This window comes from Mustela nigripes, chromosome 1 (assembly GCF_022355385.1).
Source record: "Mustela nigripes isolate SB6536 chromosome 1, MUSNIG.SB6536, whole genome shotgun sequence".
NCBI lineage: Eukaryota > Metazoa > Chordata > Mammalia > Carnivora > Mustelidae > Mustela > Mustela nigripes.
The window spans coordinates 88,934,854-88,954,257 of NC_081557.1; the positions used below are offsets into that span (position 1 = coordinate 88,934,854).

Here is a 19,404-nt window from a genome sequence, read left to right on the forward strand (position 1 = left end):
AAGCTACCAAACCTCTCTGGACTGCTCCCCCGTCATTAGAACGGCAATTCTAACAGTAGGGGTGGTGGGAGAATTAAAGCGAATTGATAGACCTGAAGTGCTTAGAACGACATTGACATGCTACACAGCGTTCTTATGCCCATGCAACACGTGAGCCAGGTACTTAAAATCTGATTTGACAGTCATGCTTCTAGGAAGAAGATTCAGTATTTCCCCTCTTTACAGATGGGGAAATGGAGGTTTAGAACATTGACAGAATTTGCTCAAGGTCACAGGTAATACAGGCCAGAGCTGGGCTTGAACTCAGAGATTAGGCAACAAAGCCTTGAATCACTGCACGCCACCCCCCTTAGCTCCATAAGCTCCCAGCGGAAGTCCCCTGTGACTTTCCCCTGGCTTCTCTCACTGAACCCACACACTGTACCCCACCGGCGGCTGGGTTCTGACCCCCCAAACTGCTTGCCCACCGTCCCCTCCTTTCCATGCCCATTGTGACTGTCCTAAGTCCGTCCCCTTTTGCCACCTGCCTCCTAAGGGGTTTCTCTCGTCTCCAGAATTCTTCACTTCCCATGCGTTCTCCAGACTGTGAGACAAACTGTAAACCCAAAACATAGGTGTGTGGTAGCTGTAGGGCAGAAAGCTGGTCCTACTTACATCTGTGTTCTCTATACCTAGCAGAGGGCCTGACTTGGGGTTACGTGCTCGATAAACAGCAGGTGAACCACACAGAAGCCTGTTCCACGTTTTCCGTGGGAAATTGGAAATAATCTAAGGGTCCAATCCTAAGGGAATACTTACCTAAAGTGTGGGTCATATACCCACATGAAATACTGCTTAGGTGTTTAAAATGCTTATGAGCGGTTTATAACAGTATTAAAAATATTTATGAAATAATATGAAAAGAAAGAAGCAGGGTATAAAATTATATGTAGAGAGATAGGAACGCTGCAATGAAGTAAATACAAAAACCAGTTATGAGCTCAGGAATGACCAGAAGATATTACAAAAGCCCACATTTCCTGAATGCTAATTATGGCCCATTCTAAGCACTTCGTACAAATGGACTTACTTAGTTCTTAGAACGACCTGATGAGGTTGGAACTATTACTTCCTTTTATGGACGAGAAAATAGGACAAAAAGGTTGAAGGTCAGAGTCAGGATTCCCACCCTCAGTCCCTGGGCCCGGGGTCAGCACGCTAAGCCCGGTACTGTGCAGCCTCCCATGGCTCATGAGGTTGGACGTTCATGGGGACTGCTGACTCGGAATGATTTTCTTCTCCCTTTTCTTCCCCTTTACTTTTTATAATGCACATGTATTCCTTTCATAACTTGTCATAAGAAAAATTTCTTCTGAGAAGCAAGTAAAATCCAAATGTATGGGATCCCCTCAAGATACTACTTTTCCAGAACTTTCTCCCATTTTGCTTCTGGCTCCTTCGCCCGGCTCCTTCCTACTTTCCTTCTCGAGCCTGTTCCCCGGTAGCTCTCCCTGACCCAACCAGGGATTCTTAATCTGCTGCCTCAGATCTGGGGGTAGAAGTCAGTGGCCTGTGAGCACTTTGGAGGGGGGAGAAAAATGACATCACTTTTTTTTCTCCTAACTGAACTCTGCCATTTCCTTCCATTTTGAACATAGGAAATAAACCACGGTAAGTTACCAGCACCTCTGACTTTGTCGCCAGCAAACATCACAAATGCTTTCCTGCCACCCTGCAGTGCTAGAGATAATCTTAGGAGATCGTTTTATTATTTCAAAATCAGGCTAGCCGTTGGACCTGTTGCTAGGCTTGGCTATTTAATACATTAATAAAGAAGCACATTTATTTATATATCATTAGAAAAATATTTTAACCGTATTTTCATGTAACTGGTTTCCTTGGTCATCCTATTTTATTTTACTCATTTTAAAACACTTTTCTGTGGGGGACCTGGGTGGCTCAGTCATGTGAGTGGCCGACTCTTGGTTTTGGCTCAGGCCATGATCTCAGGGAGTCTGCCTGAGATTCTCTCCCTCTCCTCTTGCCCCTCCCCTTGCCTGAGCATGTGCTTTCTCTCTCTCTCAAATAAATAAATAAATCTTAAAAAAAAGAATAGAAGCACTTTTATGAGAAGGAGTCCATTAGCACCATTAGCACCCCCAGACCATGGTCTAGGCCCTCTTTTACCCTCTCACTTGGAAAACTCCTATTGATCCTCCAGTGCCCAACTCAGATCTTGCCCCTATGTAAGAAGAACCCTCCTTCCCCTTCTATGCACATCTCTCTGTGGCTCTGAGTCAGCCCTACGCTGGCGCTGTTGAGGCCCATCAGCTTCCCTGTTCTCTGAATTCTTGGCCAGCTTCCACCCCAAGCTGGCTCATTATGTTGTGCTTCAATAGAGAGAAGCTTCTCCTAAAAATAAATTCTTATAGAAGGCTAAAATCTCTTACTCCCATTTCCAAAAATCCAAAAGGCTCTGAAGCTCGATGATTTTCATCAAGTTCATTTGGTGGCAAATCTGATCTATTAAACAGATGTGAGGCTATTTATAGTATGTGAATATTTGAATACAGGTATGCTGGGGGGGTTCTGCCCCAGGCCCCACCTGGAGATGTTACTTAAGATATGGTGTATGCACCTCATGACTTTCCCAATATATGGAGAGTTCTGGATTCTAAAAACATCTAGCCTTGCAGCTTTCTGGACATGTGCCTTCTGTTCTCAGTGTCCATCTCCCATCTCCCACACCGGACTGGGAACTCCTTGAGGGCTCGGGTCGCATCTATTCGACTCTGGCAAAAAGGAATTGCTCAACAGATGTTTGCTCAACTGAATTGAAATGATCCACTATGATCCAATCCCCATGGCCCGAGGATTTCCTGGGGTCTGGGAATCACTCTCTCGTTCCCTATGAGGTTTGCTCTGCTCAACACGAATGGAAACTGTTTATGAAGGGCCTCGGCTCTGAAACTTCGGGGATCCAGACATCTGCGTGAGGGCCCTGAGCAGTTTGTGGGAGGGACAGGAGTGGGGGGCGACACATTCTATCTCTGCCTCCCCAGGAGCCCGAAAGAGAGGGAATGGGGAGACATGAGTGACATTGCCATGGCAACAAAGTTTCCCAGCCACCGGAGGCACTAGAAGACAAGGGTCAGAGAAGGTGCTGGAATAAAAGACCACAATGGGGTGTGATAAGGGGGGGGGTGGATTTCTTCCCCTCAAGATACCAGCTCCAGCCTGGATCCCAAGTCCTTCTCTGATTCTTCCCAGGGAGAGGAAGGGTCTGGTTGTGATGCAGAGAGTACAGAGGGGTTAACCATGGGCACCACAGATTCCAGACCCTGTAGGGCAGGAGGGGCCTCCTGGGTGGGGGGGTGGGGTGGGCAGGGCACTTCCAGGGAGCTACTCAGAGCTCCCTGAGCCCCCGTGGGGGACAGGGCTCGCCAATGGGGGCTGAAAATGAGGTGGGCCAGAGGGGGCTGGGAGAACCCAGCATCCTTCCCATCACCTCGATCCACCTGGAAGAACTGTATCCTCACCTGAACCAGAGCCTGTGGGAGTGTGGTCCATTCTCAAACCCCACCAGAGAGCAGACAGTGGGCTGAATGGGGGGGGGGGGGTTGCTGATCCCCGAGCTGAGAAAGGGGACACAGGAGAGAGAGAATGTGAGACCTCTGCCCCTTCATGCCCCGTGGTGGGGTTCTCCCTGGTCAGAGAGCACCAACTGCCATCAGCCCCCCCGTCACTAATGATATTCTCTTCCAAGCCCTCAGCCTGGTCGCAGACCACCATGAGAGCATGTACTGGGGCGTCCCGGGCACCAGGCACCAGGCTGGTAGACACGCTAGCTCCCTGAAGCCTTGTAATCATCCCGAGAGGAGGATTCACTGTAAGAATTCCTCTGCTAGGGGCGCCTGGGTGGCTCAGTGGTTTGGGCTGCTGCCTTCGGCTCGGGTCATGATCTCAGGGTCCTGGGATCGAGCCCCGCATCGGGCTCTCTGCTCCGCAGGAAGCCTGCTTCCCTCTTTCTCTCTCTCTCTGCCTGCCTCTCTGCCTACTTGTGATCTCTGTCAAATAAATAAATAAAATCTTTAAAAAAAAAAAAAAAAAGAATTCCTCTGCTACTACTGCTACTGTGTAAAATTTATCAAGAGTTCACCCTAAATCCGGCACCACTCCAAGTCTTACAAGTGCCTCATCTCATTTAATCCTCAGAAAACCAGGCTTCCTGGTTAAGCACCGGTCGGTTAAGCACCTGCCTTCGGCTCAGGTCGTGATCCCAGGGTCCTGGGGTTCTGGGATAGAGCCTGAGCCCCAGGGCTCCACGCTCAGCAGGGAGCCTGCTTCTCCTTTTCCCTCTGACCCTCCCCCTGCTCATGTTCTCTCTTTCACTCTCTCAAATAAATAAAATCTTTAAAAAAAAAATTAAAACCTCTTAAAGAAAGAACTATTATTATTCTCAAATGCGAGGCACAGAAGGTAAGCCCGAGGTGCTGGTAGAGCCAGGATTAGGATCCTGGTGTGTCCAACTCCAGAACCTGGTCCCGGTCTACACTGCTAACCTGGGCTTCCCCACCACCCCACAGAACCTCTCTGCTCCAGCCACGCCCATCTGTCACTGTGTCCCAAGACACTGTGGCTTCCTGCCCTGAGACCCTGCTTCCCTGCTCTCCACCCACTAAACATTCTACAGTCCCCCCCAGAGGCTTTACCTGACCACCGGCTATACCTCAGCCCTATTTCCCACCGTGCTCTGCCCATGTCTGAACCACACAGCAGAGCTACTTAACTTTATGTCACTTTTCGGATGTTTGGGTTTTAACTGCCTCCTGCTAAAGGCTATGAGCCTCAGTTTCCCCATCTGACCCCCAACCATGAGGTGGTTGGACAAGACGATTTCTAAGCACTGCATTCCAATGTGTTTCTGAGTCCATACTGTGCATGCGTGATGTGGGGAGCTCAGAGAGTGGGGAGCAAGGAATATTTGTTGAGTGACTCATCACTACGCATGTGACTTTCTCTTGCGACTTCTCACCGTCTCCCTTTATGCTGCCTTGGACTTTTCTATTGAACTGACAGGGGGATGCTCACCCTCTCGTACTAGAGGTGGCTCCCGACCACCCGAGGTCACAGCCATGGAGCCTGTGAGAAGCTCGGGGAGCTCATGCGGGAGGAGGAAGCTTGCAGCCAGAGCTCCACACGCCGGGTTCCTCTCCAGGCACCCAGAGGCCACGTGGGGCCGGATAACCCGCGCGTTCTTGGAGTTTCCAGGGGAAGCTGTGTGGACAGCTGATAGCATGCTTGGCCTCACAGAGACAAACCTCGGCAGAGGCAAGCGGTTGACACAGAGGCCCCCGCTTCTAGCTCTGCAGTAAATTAAACTTCAAACTGGCTTTGGCAGGAGCAGGTGCCTCCGGGTGTTTGGATGATAAGGGAGTGGGCACTCCGTTAAGTCCAATACGGCAGCCGCGGGAGACACACTGATCTAGGGGACAGAGAGGGGGCAGGGCCCGCGGGACCCTCCCTGCAGAGAAAGGCTGAGGTGGAGATAAGATACAGTCGCTGGGAGGGAAAGGGCCAGGCAGGAAGGGGATGACCTCATGGGTGTTGTTCATCCCTCTTATTTCAGATCGGCCGGAGAGTCAGGAGAGAGTCAGGAAGTCAGACATCAAGAAGCCTGAGCCGATGGTGAGAGGAGCAGGGAGGTGCAGGGACCCGGTCTCGGGTTTGAGGAAGCTTTACGGAGGACCCCCGCTTTACACAAACCCACTATATGAACATCTAAGTGAACAAGATACAGTAGGAGGTGATTTTGTACTTGTAACTTTCCGGTGTCCGGGGCTGTTATTAATGACACCCCGTCTGGTACTTCCCACCTCCCAGCCTCGTTCTGAATCATCAGATGAGGAGGTGGAACTCGGGACGCCGGCGTCTTCAGTTGCTTTACACTTAGCTGTCTTGGATTCTTGAAATAGTCATTGTTCCCCTCGACTGATATTCCCTCCCCGAACATGAATCATGACAGCACGATTCGTACAGAGCTTTTGCAAATTCACCCATTGTTGCAAGGAGGTACCACTGCCCATTGCTGGTATGTTACCATCCCAACTTAGAGCAGCGCCTCAGCTCTCCACAACCAAGAACATCACCGCCAGGGTCTCCTTGGTCCGCTGGAAGCAGAGTACCTGGCCTGGGGTGACAGGTGTGAGGTTGGGGTCGCTGTTCAGGAGCCCAGACTGACTCAGATCCTTTGAAGTTAATAATGCAAATTAGCCCTGGGCCCCTAACCTGGGGAAAACACAGCCCCAGATACAGAGCAGCAGCTGGCTTTGGGTGGCCCACGGCACTGCCCAAAGGCTCGACGCTGTCAGAGGCATCAAGCCCTGAGAACTGGAAAGAGAAAGGGGATGTCCAGTTACGATGTCCTCTCCCACCTCAGGAGGGGAGCTGACATGAAGACAGGCCACGTGGGGAGAGCTGGGAGGCAGACAGGGCTGCTGTGTACGGAAGGCTGAACTTTGAACAGAGGAGAGAGGCAGATGCGGGGGAGGAAGCCTGCTCAGAGGAGGCGGGGGGAGCCAACAGCCAAGTCCACAGCAGCTGCCTACAGAATGCCAGTCCCACGCCTGAAGCAAGGCGCCTCGCCGTTGTCCTGTGGTGTGCTCCAGAAGACCCCAGTAAGAGGTGTCACCATTACCCTCATCTTATCAGCGTGGAAACTGTAGTACAAAAGGGTCGGCGTCTTGTCCACTGTCCCATAGCTAGTAAATCGTAGAGCTAGGGTTTAAAGGTGGCCAGTCTGATCCTAAAATCCATGTTTTTGCTCTTTGTAACACAGATGCCCCAAAGCAGGCATCGTAGAGCTATTGTCCCTCCCTGATCCAGGGACCCCGTCTCCCTGCTTTCTCCTTCCCCCAACACTGCCACTGAGAAGTCCAGTCCCCGCCTGGCTTCAGCCAATAGCACTTGCCCGTTCTCTCCCTTATTTTGGGAGGGAAATGGCTGGGCTGGAACCTTCCTGTGAACTATCTGGGTGGTATTTAAAATCCACTGTGGGGGAACAGCTCTGGCTTCAGATGAAAGGCCTTTGGGGTAGAAAGATCCAGAAGCCCTGTTTCTAACAAATGCTAATCATGCCTCAAACACATTGAGATGTAAAAGCTGAACCAAGGGTTACAAGCTCATAAAAATACTTGGCGCCTAAAAGAAGGGCATGAAAAAGATGCCCCAAAGCTCTCGAACGTGGAATAAAAATATCAGTTTCTTTTATTCCCCTGATTCATCTGGCTTAATATTTTAGAAGTATTGACTTTAAGAAGCCAGGCTGCCTGGGTCACCGGGAGAGGAAATTTACATGTGGTAAAGACCTCCAATCCCAGTGCACGATCTGTGCTCTCTGCTCCACCAGGGAAACCCCAAAGAACCCAAGAGAAGGAAGGGGCTCGGAGCTGGCTTCTGGAAGAACACTCTACAGCACTATCTAGGAATCTGGCCCCTTGTCAGAGACCTGTCCTTCTGGACAAGGAACCACCACAGATCAGACGAGGAGATTCACAAGTTGTCATCACTGGTATTTCTGATCTCATTCAGAAGATGCAGAGAAATTGGAATCTTACTTCCATTGTGCTAGAATTTCATCTCTCTGCCAGCGAGGATTTCTACCAGCTCCTTGCTGAATCCCCCAGGCCTAGAACAGAGTATAGCTGGTGTTCACTACATATGTATTACCTGATTGACTGAATAAGTGTGTGGCTATTTCAGGCACCTGTTCTGCCTCCATTCCCCCATTGGGACGAAACTGTGTCCACTGATCCATCTGGTCTCACCAGTCCTGTTCTGTAGGGCAGGAACCCATCCTTGGTCCCTAAGCCTGGACGCTCATAGCTATTAGGCCTGTCTGGCCAACACCTGTGACTGGTGAGATCGGCCGTGCAAGATGAGCTGGACCCAGCAGATCCTCTACCTTGGAAATGCAAACCAAGAGATGCTAACGGAAGCTGCCGCTGATGCACACACAGGGGAGAGACTGCGAGCCAGCGGACAGCAGCCTCTGTGTCTACCTTGTTCTCTGCACTGTCCCCAAGGCAGAGACAGGGCTGCTGTCTTCCTCCCTTCCTGCTCTGTCTGGATCCACAGGACACCCTACCTACTGCACTCGGGCCGGTGGGGTGTGTCTCTTCTCTCACAGCACTAATGTGAGATCAGAGCACTGCTGAATCCTCCTCTCCTGCCCCAGAAGACCAGCTGTCTCAATATATACCTGAGCAAGTTGTTTGTCTTTTTGTCTGTTTTTGCCATTGAGGTTAAAATGCGTGACAAAGGGAGGAGATGGGGCGGAATCTTAGGAAAGAGACCTATCGCCTCTCCAGGCTGAGGGGCTCCTCTCCCTCCTTCTGCACCGGGGTTGTTCATGGCCAGCTCGGCTCTGAGTCACCGGCCCACTGACTGGGGAAGCTCAGCCTGGAAAGTTGTCAAGGTGAAGCCAGCAACACACCAGGGAATTCCAGGGAGGTCATGGTGGCCTCGGTGCGGCCTTGCAGCATGAGCTCAGGACTCCAGGGTTCAGCACCGGCTCAGCCCTTGACTCTCTCTGTGGATGGGCAAGTTATTTATCGTCTTTGAGCTTCAGCTTCTCTTGTGAAGGTGGGGACAAGAACACTTAACTCTTGTGTTGGTAGAATTAAAAGCAGTACCCTGCACATGGTAGGGGCTCCACACGTGGGATCTGAGTGCCCTACTGTATATGTCTGTAAACCCCTGCAACTGACAGAAGATTTTGCTATATTTCGCATCCTTTAAACCCCACAACAACCTATAAGATTGGCAAAAGAGAGCCTAGCATTCCCATTTTGCAGATGAAGAGATTGAGGTTAAACAGGGATATGTAATTTGTCCAAGGTTACCCACAGAGCGGTCAAACTCCATCCCAAGTCCCACAGTGCTGCCCTCCACACAAATAAGCAAGATAGGTGATCAGATGTGCGTTGACTAAGTGACCTCCCCCAAGCTGGCTACACCCCTCTTCTTAATCACGCACAAGGTTTCATTCAGGGGTTTGTGTATAATACATCCAGGAGATGAATGAATCCATAGATGAAGGAATGAATGAGTGTGTGAATGAATGAATGAATGAATGAGCATCCTGTCTTAATTCTACTCCACACACACTTGGCAACAACAACTGGGGATCTCCCCCAGACTGTGCCCTTCGGGGCCTGCTGGTGCATGTTTCTGCCCCTGTCCAGAAAATCTCTAACCACAGGCCTGGGGACGGGTGTAGCTCCCACTACCTCACCCCTCTTGCTAGCAGGGAAAGCAGAGGGCAGCCCTGCTCATTCTACGTACTGGTTTCTGCAGTCTCGTACTCGCTGTCTCTGAGAAGCTCAAAGATGTCCACTTCGACCTTGGCCTTGCCCAGCCTCTCAGGAGCGCGGTTGATGCGGTTCTTGGCCAGGGTGATGGAGAGCCGCTCCCCTCTGCTGCACTCCATGGGGTCATCCAAGATAGCAGCTGTGGGCAGGCAACCACACGGAGACAGTTGGTACCCTCTCCTGTTACCTCCTCTTTCTCCAGTCTCTCCTCTCCCCCCCACTGCCACCTCTGCCAGGCATCTCCCCGCCTCCCCTCCCCTCCGCCTCCGTGCCGTTCTTGGAACTAGTCCAAAAGCAAGTCCTCCACATGCTGAGGGTCTTGGTTCGTAGCCATGCGTGGCCATGAATTCCAATGCTCCTATCCACCTCAGAAACCCCGAGATGTCACAGCAGGCCACCGGGGTCTATGTGTACCAGACCCAGATGTGGTGACATGCTTGGAGGTACGCCGACACGCACACACAGGCACACACGTGCAAAGGAAGGGACACAGGGGCCGTCCTTGGAAAATGGTATTCTGGGCATGTGCAGGACTCTCCCTGAGACAGGAGACGGGGAAAAGAGACCAGGCACGACAGGGGGAGTCGTGGCACATTCGGCCGCACACCAGCTCTCCAGGCTCGGACGCTGAGGAACCATGTCGGCTGGTGGGCCAGGCAGGGTCTCGGAACTTCTTTTCTTCCCTGAGCATGAAGAGTAGGAAGACAACCTCAGGGCCTTGGTGGTGTGAGGATTCAGTAAGATAATGTCTGTAAGCGACACATCACACGCATTTGACTGGTGTAACTTGAAATGAGTGGTTGGAGTCATTTAGTTCCACGAGCTGCCCATCTTCCAGAAGCAGCATTAAAGGTAAGAGTTCTGGAAGCCTAGAGACCTGTGTTCAGATCCCAGGTCCACCCCGCAGCAGCTCTGAGACCCGTTCCCTCGCTTGTAGAATGGGGAGAGAGCCCACTCCTTGGGCCATCGTGAAGATAACCTGAAAGTCTGCGTGAGGTGCTTGGCACAGTACCCAAAAGGCTCAACAAACCTAGCTCTGGGTAGGCTTCGTTCTCTTGGTAGAGGAAGTCACAAGACTGCAAATCTCTGCAGATCTCTACAAAAACTTGTGCATATATGCTCGTCACAGTACTCTGTGTAACAACTCAAAAGTTTGGAAAATCCAAGTGCCCGTCACCATGAATGAATATGACCAATGTGGTGTGTCCATACAATGGGACAGTGTTCAACAAGACAAAAGAACGAAGGACTCACAAGGGCCACCACACGGATGAACCTTGAAAACGTGATGTTAAGTGAAAGAAGCCGGACGCAAAAAAACACGGGATGATCCCATTGGTAAGAAATTTCCAGTAAGGCAAATCCACGGAGATAGAAAGTAGATCAGTGGTTGCCTAGTGGCAGTGGTGGGAAAACTGAGACAAATGGGGGGGTGACTACTAATGCATACACAGTGGTTCTTTTGGGGATGCTGACTCTGTGAATACACTAAAAACCACTGAGTTGTATGTCTTAAATGGGTGAATCATGTGGCATATGAATTACACTTTAATAAAGCTCTTACAGAAAAAAAAGAAGAAGAAATATCAAGCTTATCTTTCAGAGGTTGAAGGCTCAGAAGAGCAACATGGGGTATCGATCCAAATGGGTTTCGCCGACATGTGAAATCTTTGCGGCTGGCGTGGACAGAAGAGACCCAGGTCCCATGCTGTCTTTTCTGTACACCTCTCCCACACCTACTGTGACCCATTTTCCAACCCGAAATCCGGGACACAGAATATTACAAAGCCTTTCTCCCCCCGTGATGTGTGGATGTGTTTATATGCACAGCCTTGCTGGATGATAAAAGTCCCATTTCACTGACATCGGTTGGGCCACACGTTGGATAACAGAGGCGCATCCCAAGACCTGCCATTCAAGTGGGCTTCTGGGAATTACGCAGCAAAATCCTCACACACCTGGAGTGATCACCACCTGTAAGAGCGGCCCAAAGAGCTACACACGTGTGATTGATGAGACTGAGGACACCCAAAGTAACTACCCAAGTAACCTCAGGAAAGTGAGACCAGGATGACAAGATTCCGCGGGAAGCAGACACCTAAAATATTGTGCTACGATGTCCCAGGAGGAAGACTCTGGGAAGAGAAAGGAAGTAGGGCAGCCTGTAGAAGTGATTTTTTTTTTTAAGATTTTTTTATTTATTTGACAGAGATCACAAGTAGACAGAGAGGCAGGCAGAGAGAGAGGAAGGGAAGCAGGCTCCCCGCTGAGCAGAGAGCCCGATGCGGGGCCTGGGATCATGACCTGAGCCGAAGGCAGAGGCTTTAACCCACTGAGCCACGCAGGTGCCCTGTAAAAGTAATTCTTAAATGGTGTTCCTTGGAGGGCCCTGGGCTCCATTAGGAAGCAGAGGGAGAGACCACATGGGGGTCCGTCCCAAGCCCCCACCAGCTTCAACAAGCACACCTCCACACCTATCAGTTTTGGATACTGGGGTTCCACGGGAGACTTGATATGGGGGAAAAAATGTTTCGCTGTTAAAAATAAAATAGAAGTCATTAGTCTAACCCTAAAACATAGAAAAGAGGCATCGGCAATGTCAGGAATTGGTATAACCATCACACACAAGTCATGAGAAAGAGGGACGGAATCCCTGACACTTGAGTTTTATGTGAACAGGCCCACATTTATCCCGTGACATTAGCATAAGTGCTGAGTGGATATGGGCTCACTTAATCTCTGTAATGACTCTGAGATGAGCGCGTTCCTCCTGTTATCCTCCCTTGGAGATGAGAAAATGGTCAGAGAGGTCAAGGGACGTGCTCACATTCACAGCGCTGGTGAGGGGGAGAGACGGAAGGTGACCCCAGGTCGGCCTCATGCAGACCCTCTACCCAGAACCAAGTCTTATCTTCCTTCTAGTAAAACTTGTCTTCGTCAGGATTTGCTGCTGAGAAGGGGGTGTACTAGGGAGGGGTGTCTTAGTTCAGGCTGCGGCCACAAAATACCATAAACTGGATGGCTTATACAGCAAACATTTCTCCCAGTTCTGGATGGAGGTGGGGGGACCTGAGATCAGGGTGCAGGCAGAATTGGGTTCGACGATGGACCTGCTTCCTGATTTGCGGACCTCTGCCCTCTCACATGGTCCTCATAGGGTGGAAAGAAAGGGACAACATTCTCTGGAATCTTCTAAGGGCATTCATCCTATCCTGAAGGCCCCATCACCCTCATGACCTCACCTAAACAGAATGCTTCCCCCAAGGTCCTGCCTCGTAATACAAAGCTATCTGTGGCAGGGTTGGGGATGGGGCTAGGATTTCAACACATGAATTTTGGGAGGACACAGTTCCATTCATCGCAGTGGAGCACATGAGCTTGGCAGCCTCCAGAAGGAAAGAAAGTGTCACCAAGTCAAATCAACTCTGAAACACTTAACAGGCAGGACCTTGGGCCTCTGGACATTCCCCTAGCTAATGCTCCCAAGCCCCGCGAGATTTCTAGACGAGGGGGCATTCTTCTCTTTGGACCATATGATCTTTAAATATTAGGATATCGCTTGCAATAAAATAAGTAATAAAATAATCTCTCAGAAAATGCCCATGTCTCCCGTCACACTAGGAAGGAGCTCAGCCCTCTGGCAGGGGAGGGGATTTACTTCAGTAATGCTTTAATGGGGTCATTTAGGCTTTCGACACCGGTCTTGCCTCTGTCCCATCAGTAACAAAGGGCACAACCACACCTAAACCACAGGAGGCACCGCACACCCAGTAGTCTGTTTCAGGGTTGTGTGCTCTCTTCTTGAACAGTGTGCACTGAGGACACGTGCCGTGGACTGAATATTGCCCCCCGCCCACCTCCGCATTCACATGTCGAAACCTTAGCCCCCAATGCAACGACATTTAGAGACAGCGCCTTGAAGAGGTGATTCAAGTGATACGAAGTCTTAAGAGTAAGCCCTTGATCGGATAGAATGGGTGTCCTAAGGAACACCAGAGAGTCCTCTTTCTCTCCTACTATGTGAGGACACAGCGAGAAGGCAAGCCAGAAAGCAGGGTCCTCTCACCAGAAACCGAGTCTGCTGGCACCTTGACCTTGGACTCCCAGTCTCCAGAACTGCGAGAAATAAATGTCTGTTGTCGAAGCCAGCAAGGCTGCGGTGTTTTGTTATGGCAGCCCGAGCCGACAGAGATAACGTGCCAGTGCAAACCCAGATGTACGGGACGTCAGCCAGCCGCGGAACACCACAGAATCAACTCACAGAGTGTCACCAGACATACTTGGAGACAGAGGGAGCATGGCCAGGTGTGGAAGAGGGAAAGTGGGGATTTTCTATTAAGGGGCCTAGGCGGTCCCCTGAGTACCTACTTCTTCTCTCCCTCCCCACAGGGCCCAAAGAAGGGCTCTGCACTCCATCCAACCTCTGCACTCTGGGTACCACTTGGCTTTAGATTTGGGGTTTTAGACAATGGTAACTCCTGTCTGGAACAGCCTCAACTGGATGGTTGGTTGGCATCAAATGTGTTGGGATCAGAATAATCAGGATGGTAACAGGAACCCAGATGCTGGGGCTGTGGACACAAAGGGTGAGGGACCAACTCGGGCCCCATTAGGACAACAGAAGAACACGTTCCCAACAGGCGGTTACCAAGAGCACCTTGCTGTTTGGCAGTCCCCAACGAGGGGCCCCTGGGGTGGAGAGTAGTGTGCTCAGGACCGAGTGTCCGTTGATGCTCCTGGCCGGCGCTCTGTCGCACATGCCCCGTAATTGCATTGGCCAGGATGCTCCAAGCTCCCAGCCACTGCTTAATGAGGAGCAGTAGCACCTGGCACAGCCGCCATCCCCAGGACTGTTCTGCAGAGAAGTGAGCTAGGAGACACGGGAAGGTCTAGGGCAATAGCCAGGACAAGGCTGAGATGGGGACAGGTGATCAGGGAGCAGGGTCTTCCCCAGGTTTCCAGCTGTGGGGACTCGTGCACAGTGATCTGTACATCGCAGGTCCTCAACAGGCCTCTCTTGCACCCAGGGAGCTGGTGACCCTCCCCACTGACATTGGGCTTTTCTTCCCAAGAGCCAATAGCTTTACCTCCCCCCAGTTCTCTGTGAGTTCTAAAGCTCGTGCCAAGGAAAAAGCAGCCTCTTGACTCTGTGTCCACCTCTACCCTAAGGTCCTCTCCCCATGTTCTGGGCCCAGGCCTACATCTACTCTGGAGAGGATGCCTCCCTGGGGCTAGCAGGCCTGGCTGTGCCCACCCTAATCCTTTCTGGTTCACCCCGTGAGTGTGGCCATGATTATCACTCGCCTGCTCAAAGTCCTCAGGCCTCCCCATTATCCAAGGGCGGGTTCCATTTGAGTATCTAGGATGAAGCCAGGCCCTCTGCAGTCTAGCTTCCCAATGCCCTTCTAGCTGGAGCACCCCCTTCCACTCACACAGCAACAGCACCCCCATGTTAGGATAAGAGCTGGCTTGCCTTCCCTCTTCCATGCCTTTGCTGACACCAGCTCTGTCCCTTATTCCCCTAAGACCCACCTCTTCCAAGAAGCCCTCCCTGATGCCCCCAGCCCAATGCTCTCCTTAGGTTTCCCAAGAGACCACTCACTGCCTTGGAGGGCTGTTTACCTTTTACATCTCTCTCTAGAATTTTCTTCAACTAGCTTGAACCTAAAAAGCTCAGAGTAATCTCTCCTTCCTTTGAAACTCCCAGGTTCCCCATCCCAAATTAATTCCCTCTTCCTTAAAACTCCCACAGATATTTCTCTGTACCTTTCATTAGACACGAATCACTTTTGACTTTTTTATTATGCCTCTCTGTTTCTCCGTCTTTTCTCCCCGAGGCAGCCGGCTCCTTGAGGCTGAGGGCCGCACTGATTCATCTCTGTTCCTGTACAATTCCAGACGCACGTGCAGGAGCCCTTAATGAATGGTTATTGAGTGAAAGAATAAGTGACACGGTGCAGAAGCACTCGCTGTTTGCTCAGGCAGAGGGCGGTCCCCCAGAACCAGTGCTCCAGGTTGCAGGGCCGCTGGGGTCCTCCCGGGCACCCGGGGCCTGGCACTTCTACTCTCCGCTCGCCTGGGTGACCTGGAACAGGACTAGCCCCAACAGCCCAGCAGTGACGCCTCAGGTTGGAAAATCAACCTCCCTTAATCCTTCGGATCTTCCAGAATCTCCCTCCTGAAGATTTCTAAGCACTCTGATAACTCTTAACTCTTAAAGCGGGGAATAAAGAGGTTTTACGGGAGAGTCTTGACAGGCAGGCTCCATTGCTCTTCTGTCAGCTGTGCAGCTCAGCCAGTTAGAGCCCTGTCCTAACAAGAAGAGACCCTTGGAGTTCCAGGGAGGCAGCCGGCTTCGCTCCCAGCCCGAGTGTCACCCGCACCAGCTTCCCCTGCTCACCTCTGAGCTCTTGTGTCCTTTTCTGTATCCCGGACTCCTGTGGGTCCCTGTCATCCCTCCTGCTGGAGAAAGCCACGCCACTGTGCAGGCCACTCCAGCCCAAACCCACAGCCTTCCTCCTCACCTGGGGGGCAACGCAGGACAGCCCTCTGCCCTTGGCCTCGCCTGGCCTGCTCCCTCTCACATTCTAGACTGTGTCTGCTGGGGCTGCCATCACAAAGCAGGGCAGACGAGGGGCGCTTAAACAACAGAAATTTATTTTCTAGGAGTCAGAGATCAAGGTGTGGGCAGGGCTGGTTTCTCCCGAGGCCTCCCTCCTCCGTTCTCTCCCTGCGGTCTCGGTCTCACTCGGTCTTCCCTCTGTGCACAGCGGTATCCTCATCTCCTCTCCTTACGAGGACACCTGTCATACTGGATTACGGCCCACCCTGATGACTTCATTTTAATTTAATTATCTCTTCAAAGACACTGTCTCCACGTGCAGTCTCACTCGGGAGGTGCTGGAGTTAGTACTTTAACATATGAACAGGAGAGATGGACACAAGACCCATCCCCTGGATTTTCACCTCTAGCCACCACCCAGCTCCCCCTCCCTCTCTCGTCCATAGAGAGGTTAATATGAAGCCACTTGCAGGGAACTGTAATACTTTGTCCTTCTACCTCTTTTTTTTTTAAATGTATTTATGTACATATATAATCTCTATACCCAACATGGGGCTCGAACTCATGACCCCACGATCAAGAGTCACATGCTCTTCCAATTGGACCAGCTAGGCGCCCCTTTCCAACAGGCTCAGATCACGAGGGACCCAATTCCAGGAGAGCCCTACCACACCCAGCTCGCCTCTCCCGACACCCTGCCCCACCATGCTTCCCTTCTCCCCTTGGCCTTCCAACTCTCCCCCAGACTAGCTTATTCCCCTTCGCGAGGACGTGCTCAGAGACCCAACATGGACCGTGCAGATCGTGTATGACCCTCAGGCTCGCCCTTCAAACCAAACCAGACTTCTCAAGTGACTGCTCTACATCTCGCTGACTTGACTTCATCTCACATCCCCCCCGGCCTTCTGTCCCCACCGGCCCACTCGTGCTGTGCGTACAAAGTCACCCAAACAATCATCGTTGTGAAGTCAGGGGACACTTGGATTCTTCAATTCTATCACTAGCCGGCATGATTGTTCGCCGTCTGCCAGGGGCCATTCCAAGAACATCGCGTGCATTGCGTTAGGTAATTCTCACACAACTGTGCAACATACTGCCCCCATTTACGGGTGAGAAAACTGAGTGAGGGGCAGGGTGAGCAACTTGGCCAAGATCCCACAGCTCTTAATGGCCACCTGGGTTTGGAACCCATGAGCTCCCAGACCACTCGGTAGCTGCCTGCTGGTTTCCTCTGAACCTGAGTCCTGAGCGTCTGGAGTCCCGAGTTCGGAGTCCTTTGCTTGAGACCCTCAGGTTTGGAGGCTTCCATGACATGAAGCCCCTGGGGCTTTCCTCCTGCTTCTCTGCCCATTCTGTCAAGGTCTACTGACTCTAGCTGACCCTGCAACACTGGAGAGCTCCCAGGTCTGCGCACGGCCCTCCTCTTGACTCACTCCCACAGGCTGCCTAAGTGATCTTGACCCATCACTGCCGCCCACCTGCCTGAGGACATCTCCACATAAATGTTCGATGAGCATCTCAAATTGATTAAGACCTAAAGCCAACTCACTCTCTTCCCTCCTACGTTCTTCCTAAGTTTAGCTAATGAGAGCGCCGGCCCTCCAGGCCTCGTGGCCTTACCCCCATCCTTCACCTCCAACAGCTCTGGCTTTGCCCCTCACTATTTCCCAGCTCTGTCCCCTTTTCTCTCTCTCAGCCCCATGGTCCAAATTCAGCCCTTTCCTCTCAACTACTCAGCAGCAACCTCTTGCCTCTCACCTGGTTTTCCCACCAAACGTTCAGCCACCACGTGGCAGTCCTCAGTCATGCCCACACGCAGCTCCTGGTCACTGAAAGGCATAAACCCCTGCTTTTAGCTTTCGGTCTCAAAATAAATGGGATTCTTTGGTGTGGTACACAAGATCTGGCTCCCTCTCTCGAATCTTATGTTCTGCTTCTCTCCCATCCCTCTTTACTTTCTAGAAATACCGAAAGACCATAGCACCACCTAAACCCACACGCGTGCACGCACACGCACGCTGTCAGGTCCCTGGGCACTTGTACTCGTGCTCCTCCTTCCGCCTTTGCACCGTGGCTCACTGACTGCTCCCATTCGGCACGAGTCCTCAGCTCAGACTTCCCCTCCTTCCAGAAGCTTTCTCTGAACACAGACGTTGCTCAAGGGCCACAAGGATGTACAGTCATAGAGCCCCACATATACTCTATTTCCAAATGATCAGTTTCATCTTTAACATCTCCTCTTTAATCTTTCTATCCCCAGTGCCTGGCACCCTGCCTGACAACAGGAAGCACTCCGTAAATGTCTGAGCCAAATTCATCTTGGCTTTTGAGGGATGTTATGCCAACTTCTATTCCTTCCTTCGAAATTACTACTCTGATCCATCCATACATGGCCAGCTGATTCTGACAAAAGCGCATTTAAAAAATGATATTTTCAACACATTGCACCGGAACAGTCGGATACATTGAGAAAAAAAAAAAAAGTCAACCCCAACTTGTACCATACATAAAAATTAACACAAAACAGATTGTAGACCTAAGCGTAAAACCTAACATTATAAAACTTCTAGAAGAAAACTTTGTGACTTTTAGTTAGAAAAGATTTCTTAGAAATATCACCAAGAGCAAAATCGATAAAATTAAAAAAAAAAAACTGACAAAGTGGACTTTATCAAAATTAAAAATGTCTGCTCTTCAAGAGATGCCATGAGCAGAACAGAGAGACAAGACACAGGCTGGGAGAAATATACAAAGAGCATATATGTGCTGAAGATCTTGTACCCAGAATATGCAAAGAATCCTTAAAACTCAATAATAAACCAAACAATCCAATTTTTAAAGTTTTTTTTTTTTTTTTTTTTTTTTTAAGTAATCTCTACATCCAGCATGGGGCTTGAACTCTCAACCCTGAGATCAAGAGTTACACCCTCCACTGACTGAGCCAGCCAGGTGCCCCGCAAACGATCCAATTTTTAAGCAATGTCCCAAAGATGTGAATGTATACTTCACCAAAGAAGTTACATGGGTGGCAAATAAATATGTGAAAATACGCTCCACATCATTAGTCTTGGGGAAATACAAATTAAAACCATAATGAGATCTTGCCATCAACCTCCTAGAATAGCTAAAATTAAAAAGCTTGACCACACCAAGCCAGTGAGGATCTGGAAGGACTGGAATGTTGACACACAATTGGTGGGAATGTAAAATGGCATCATCACTTTAAAAAGTTTGGTCATTTTTTAAGAAGTTAAACATCCCCCTACCATATGGTCCAGCCATTCTACTCCTAGGTGTTTATCCAAAAGAAAGGAAAACCTAGTCTACACAGAAACTCATACATAAATGTTCATAGCAACTTGCTCTGTGATAGTCAAAGACCAGAAACAACCACCCATCAGGGAATAAATAAACCGGCTGTGGTATACCCATACAACAAAATACTACTCACTAATAAAACGGAATTTAAGAAGTCAGACAAAAAGAGCATGA

General features: G+C 50.5%; 1 protein-coding gene across 8 annotated transcripts in view; it reads right to left on the reverse strand.

The window, feature by feature from the left end:
• The window catches only part of GRIK4 (glutamate ionotropic receptor kainate type subunit 4), a 410,580-nt gene that overhangs the window by 163,082 nt on the left and 228,094 nt on the right, over positions 1–19,404 (reverse strand). For all 8 annotated transcript variants that reach the window (XM_059415278.1, XM_059415269.1, XM_059415287.1 and 5 more), the window contains one exon: positions 9,325–9,489. In XM_059415278.1, coding sequence (XP_059271261.1) covers positions 9,325–9,489 — 165 coding nt within the window. The remainder of the gene's footprint in view (positions 1–9,324; positions 9,490–19,404) is intronic.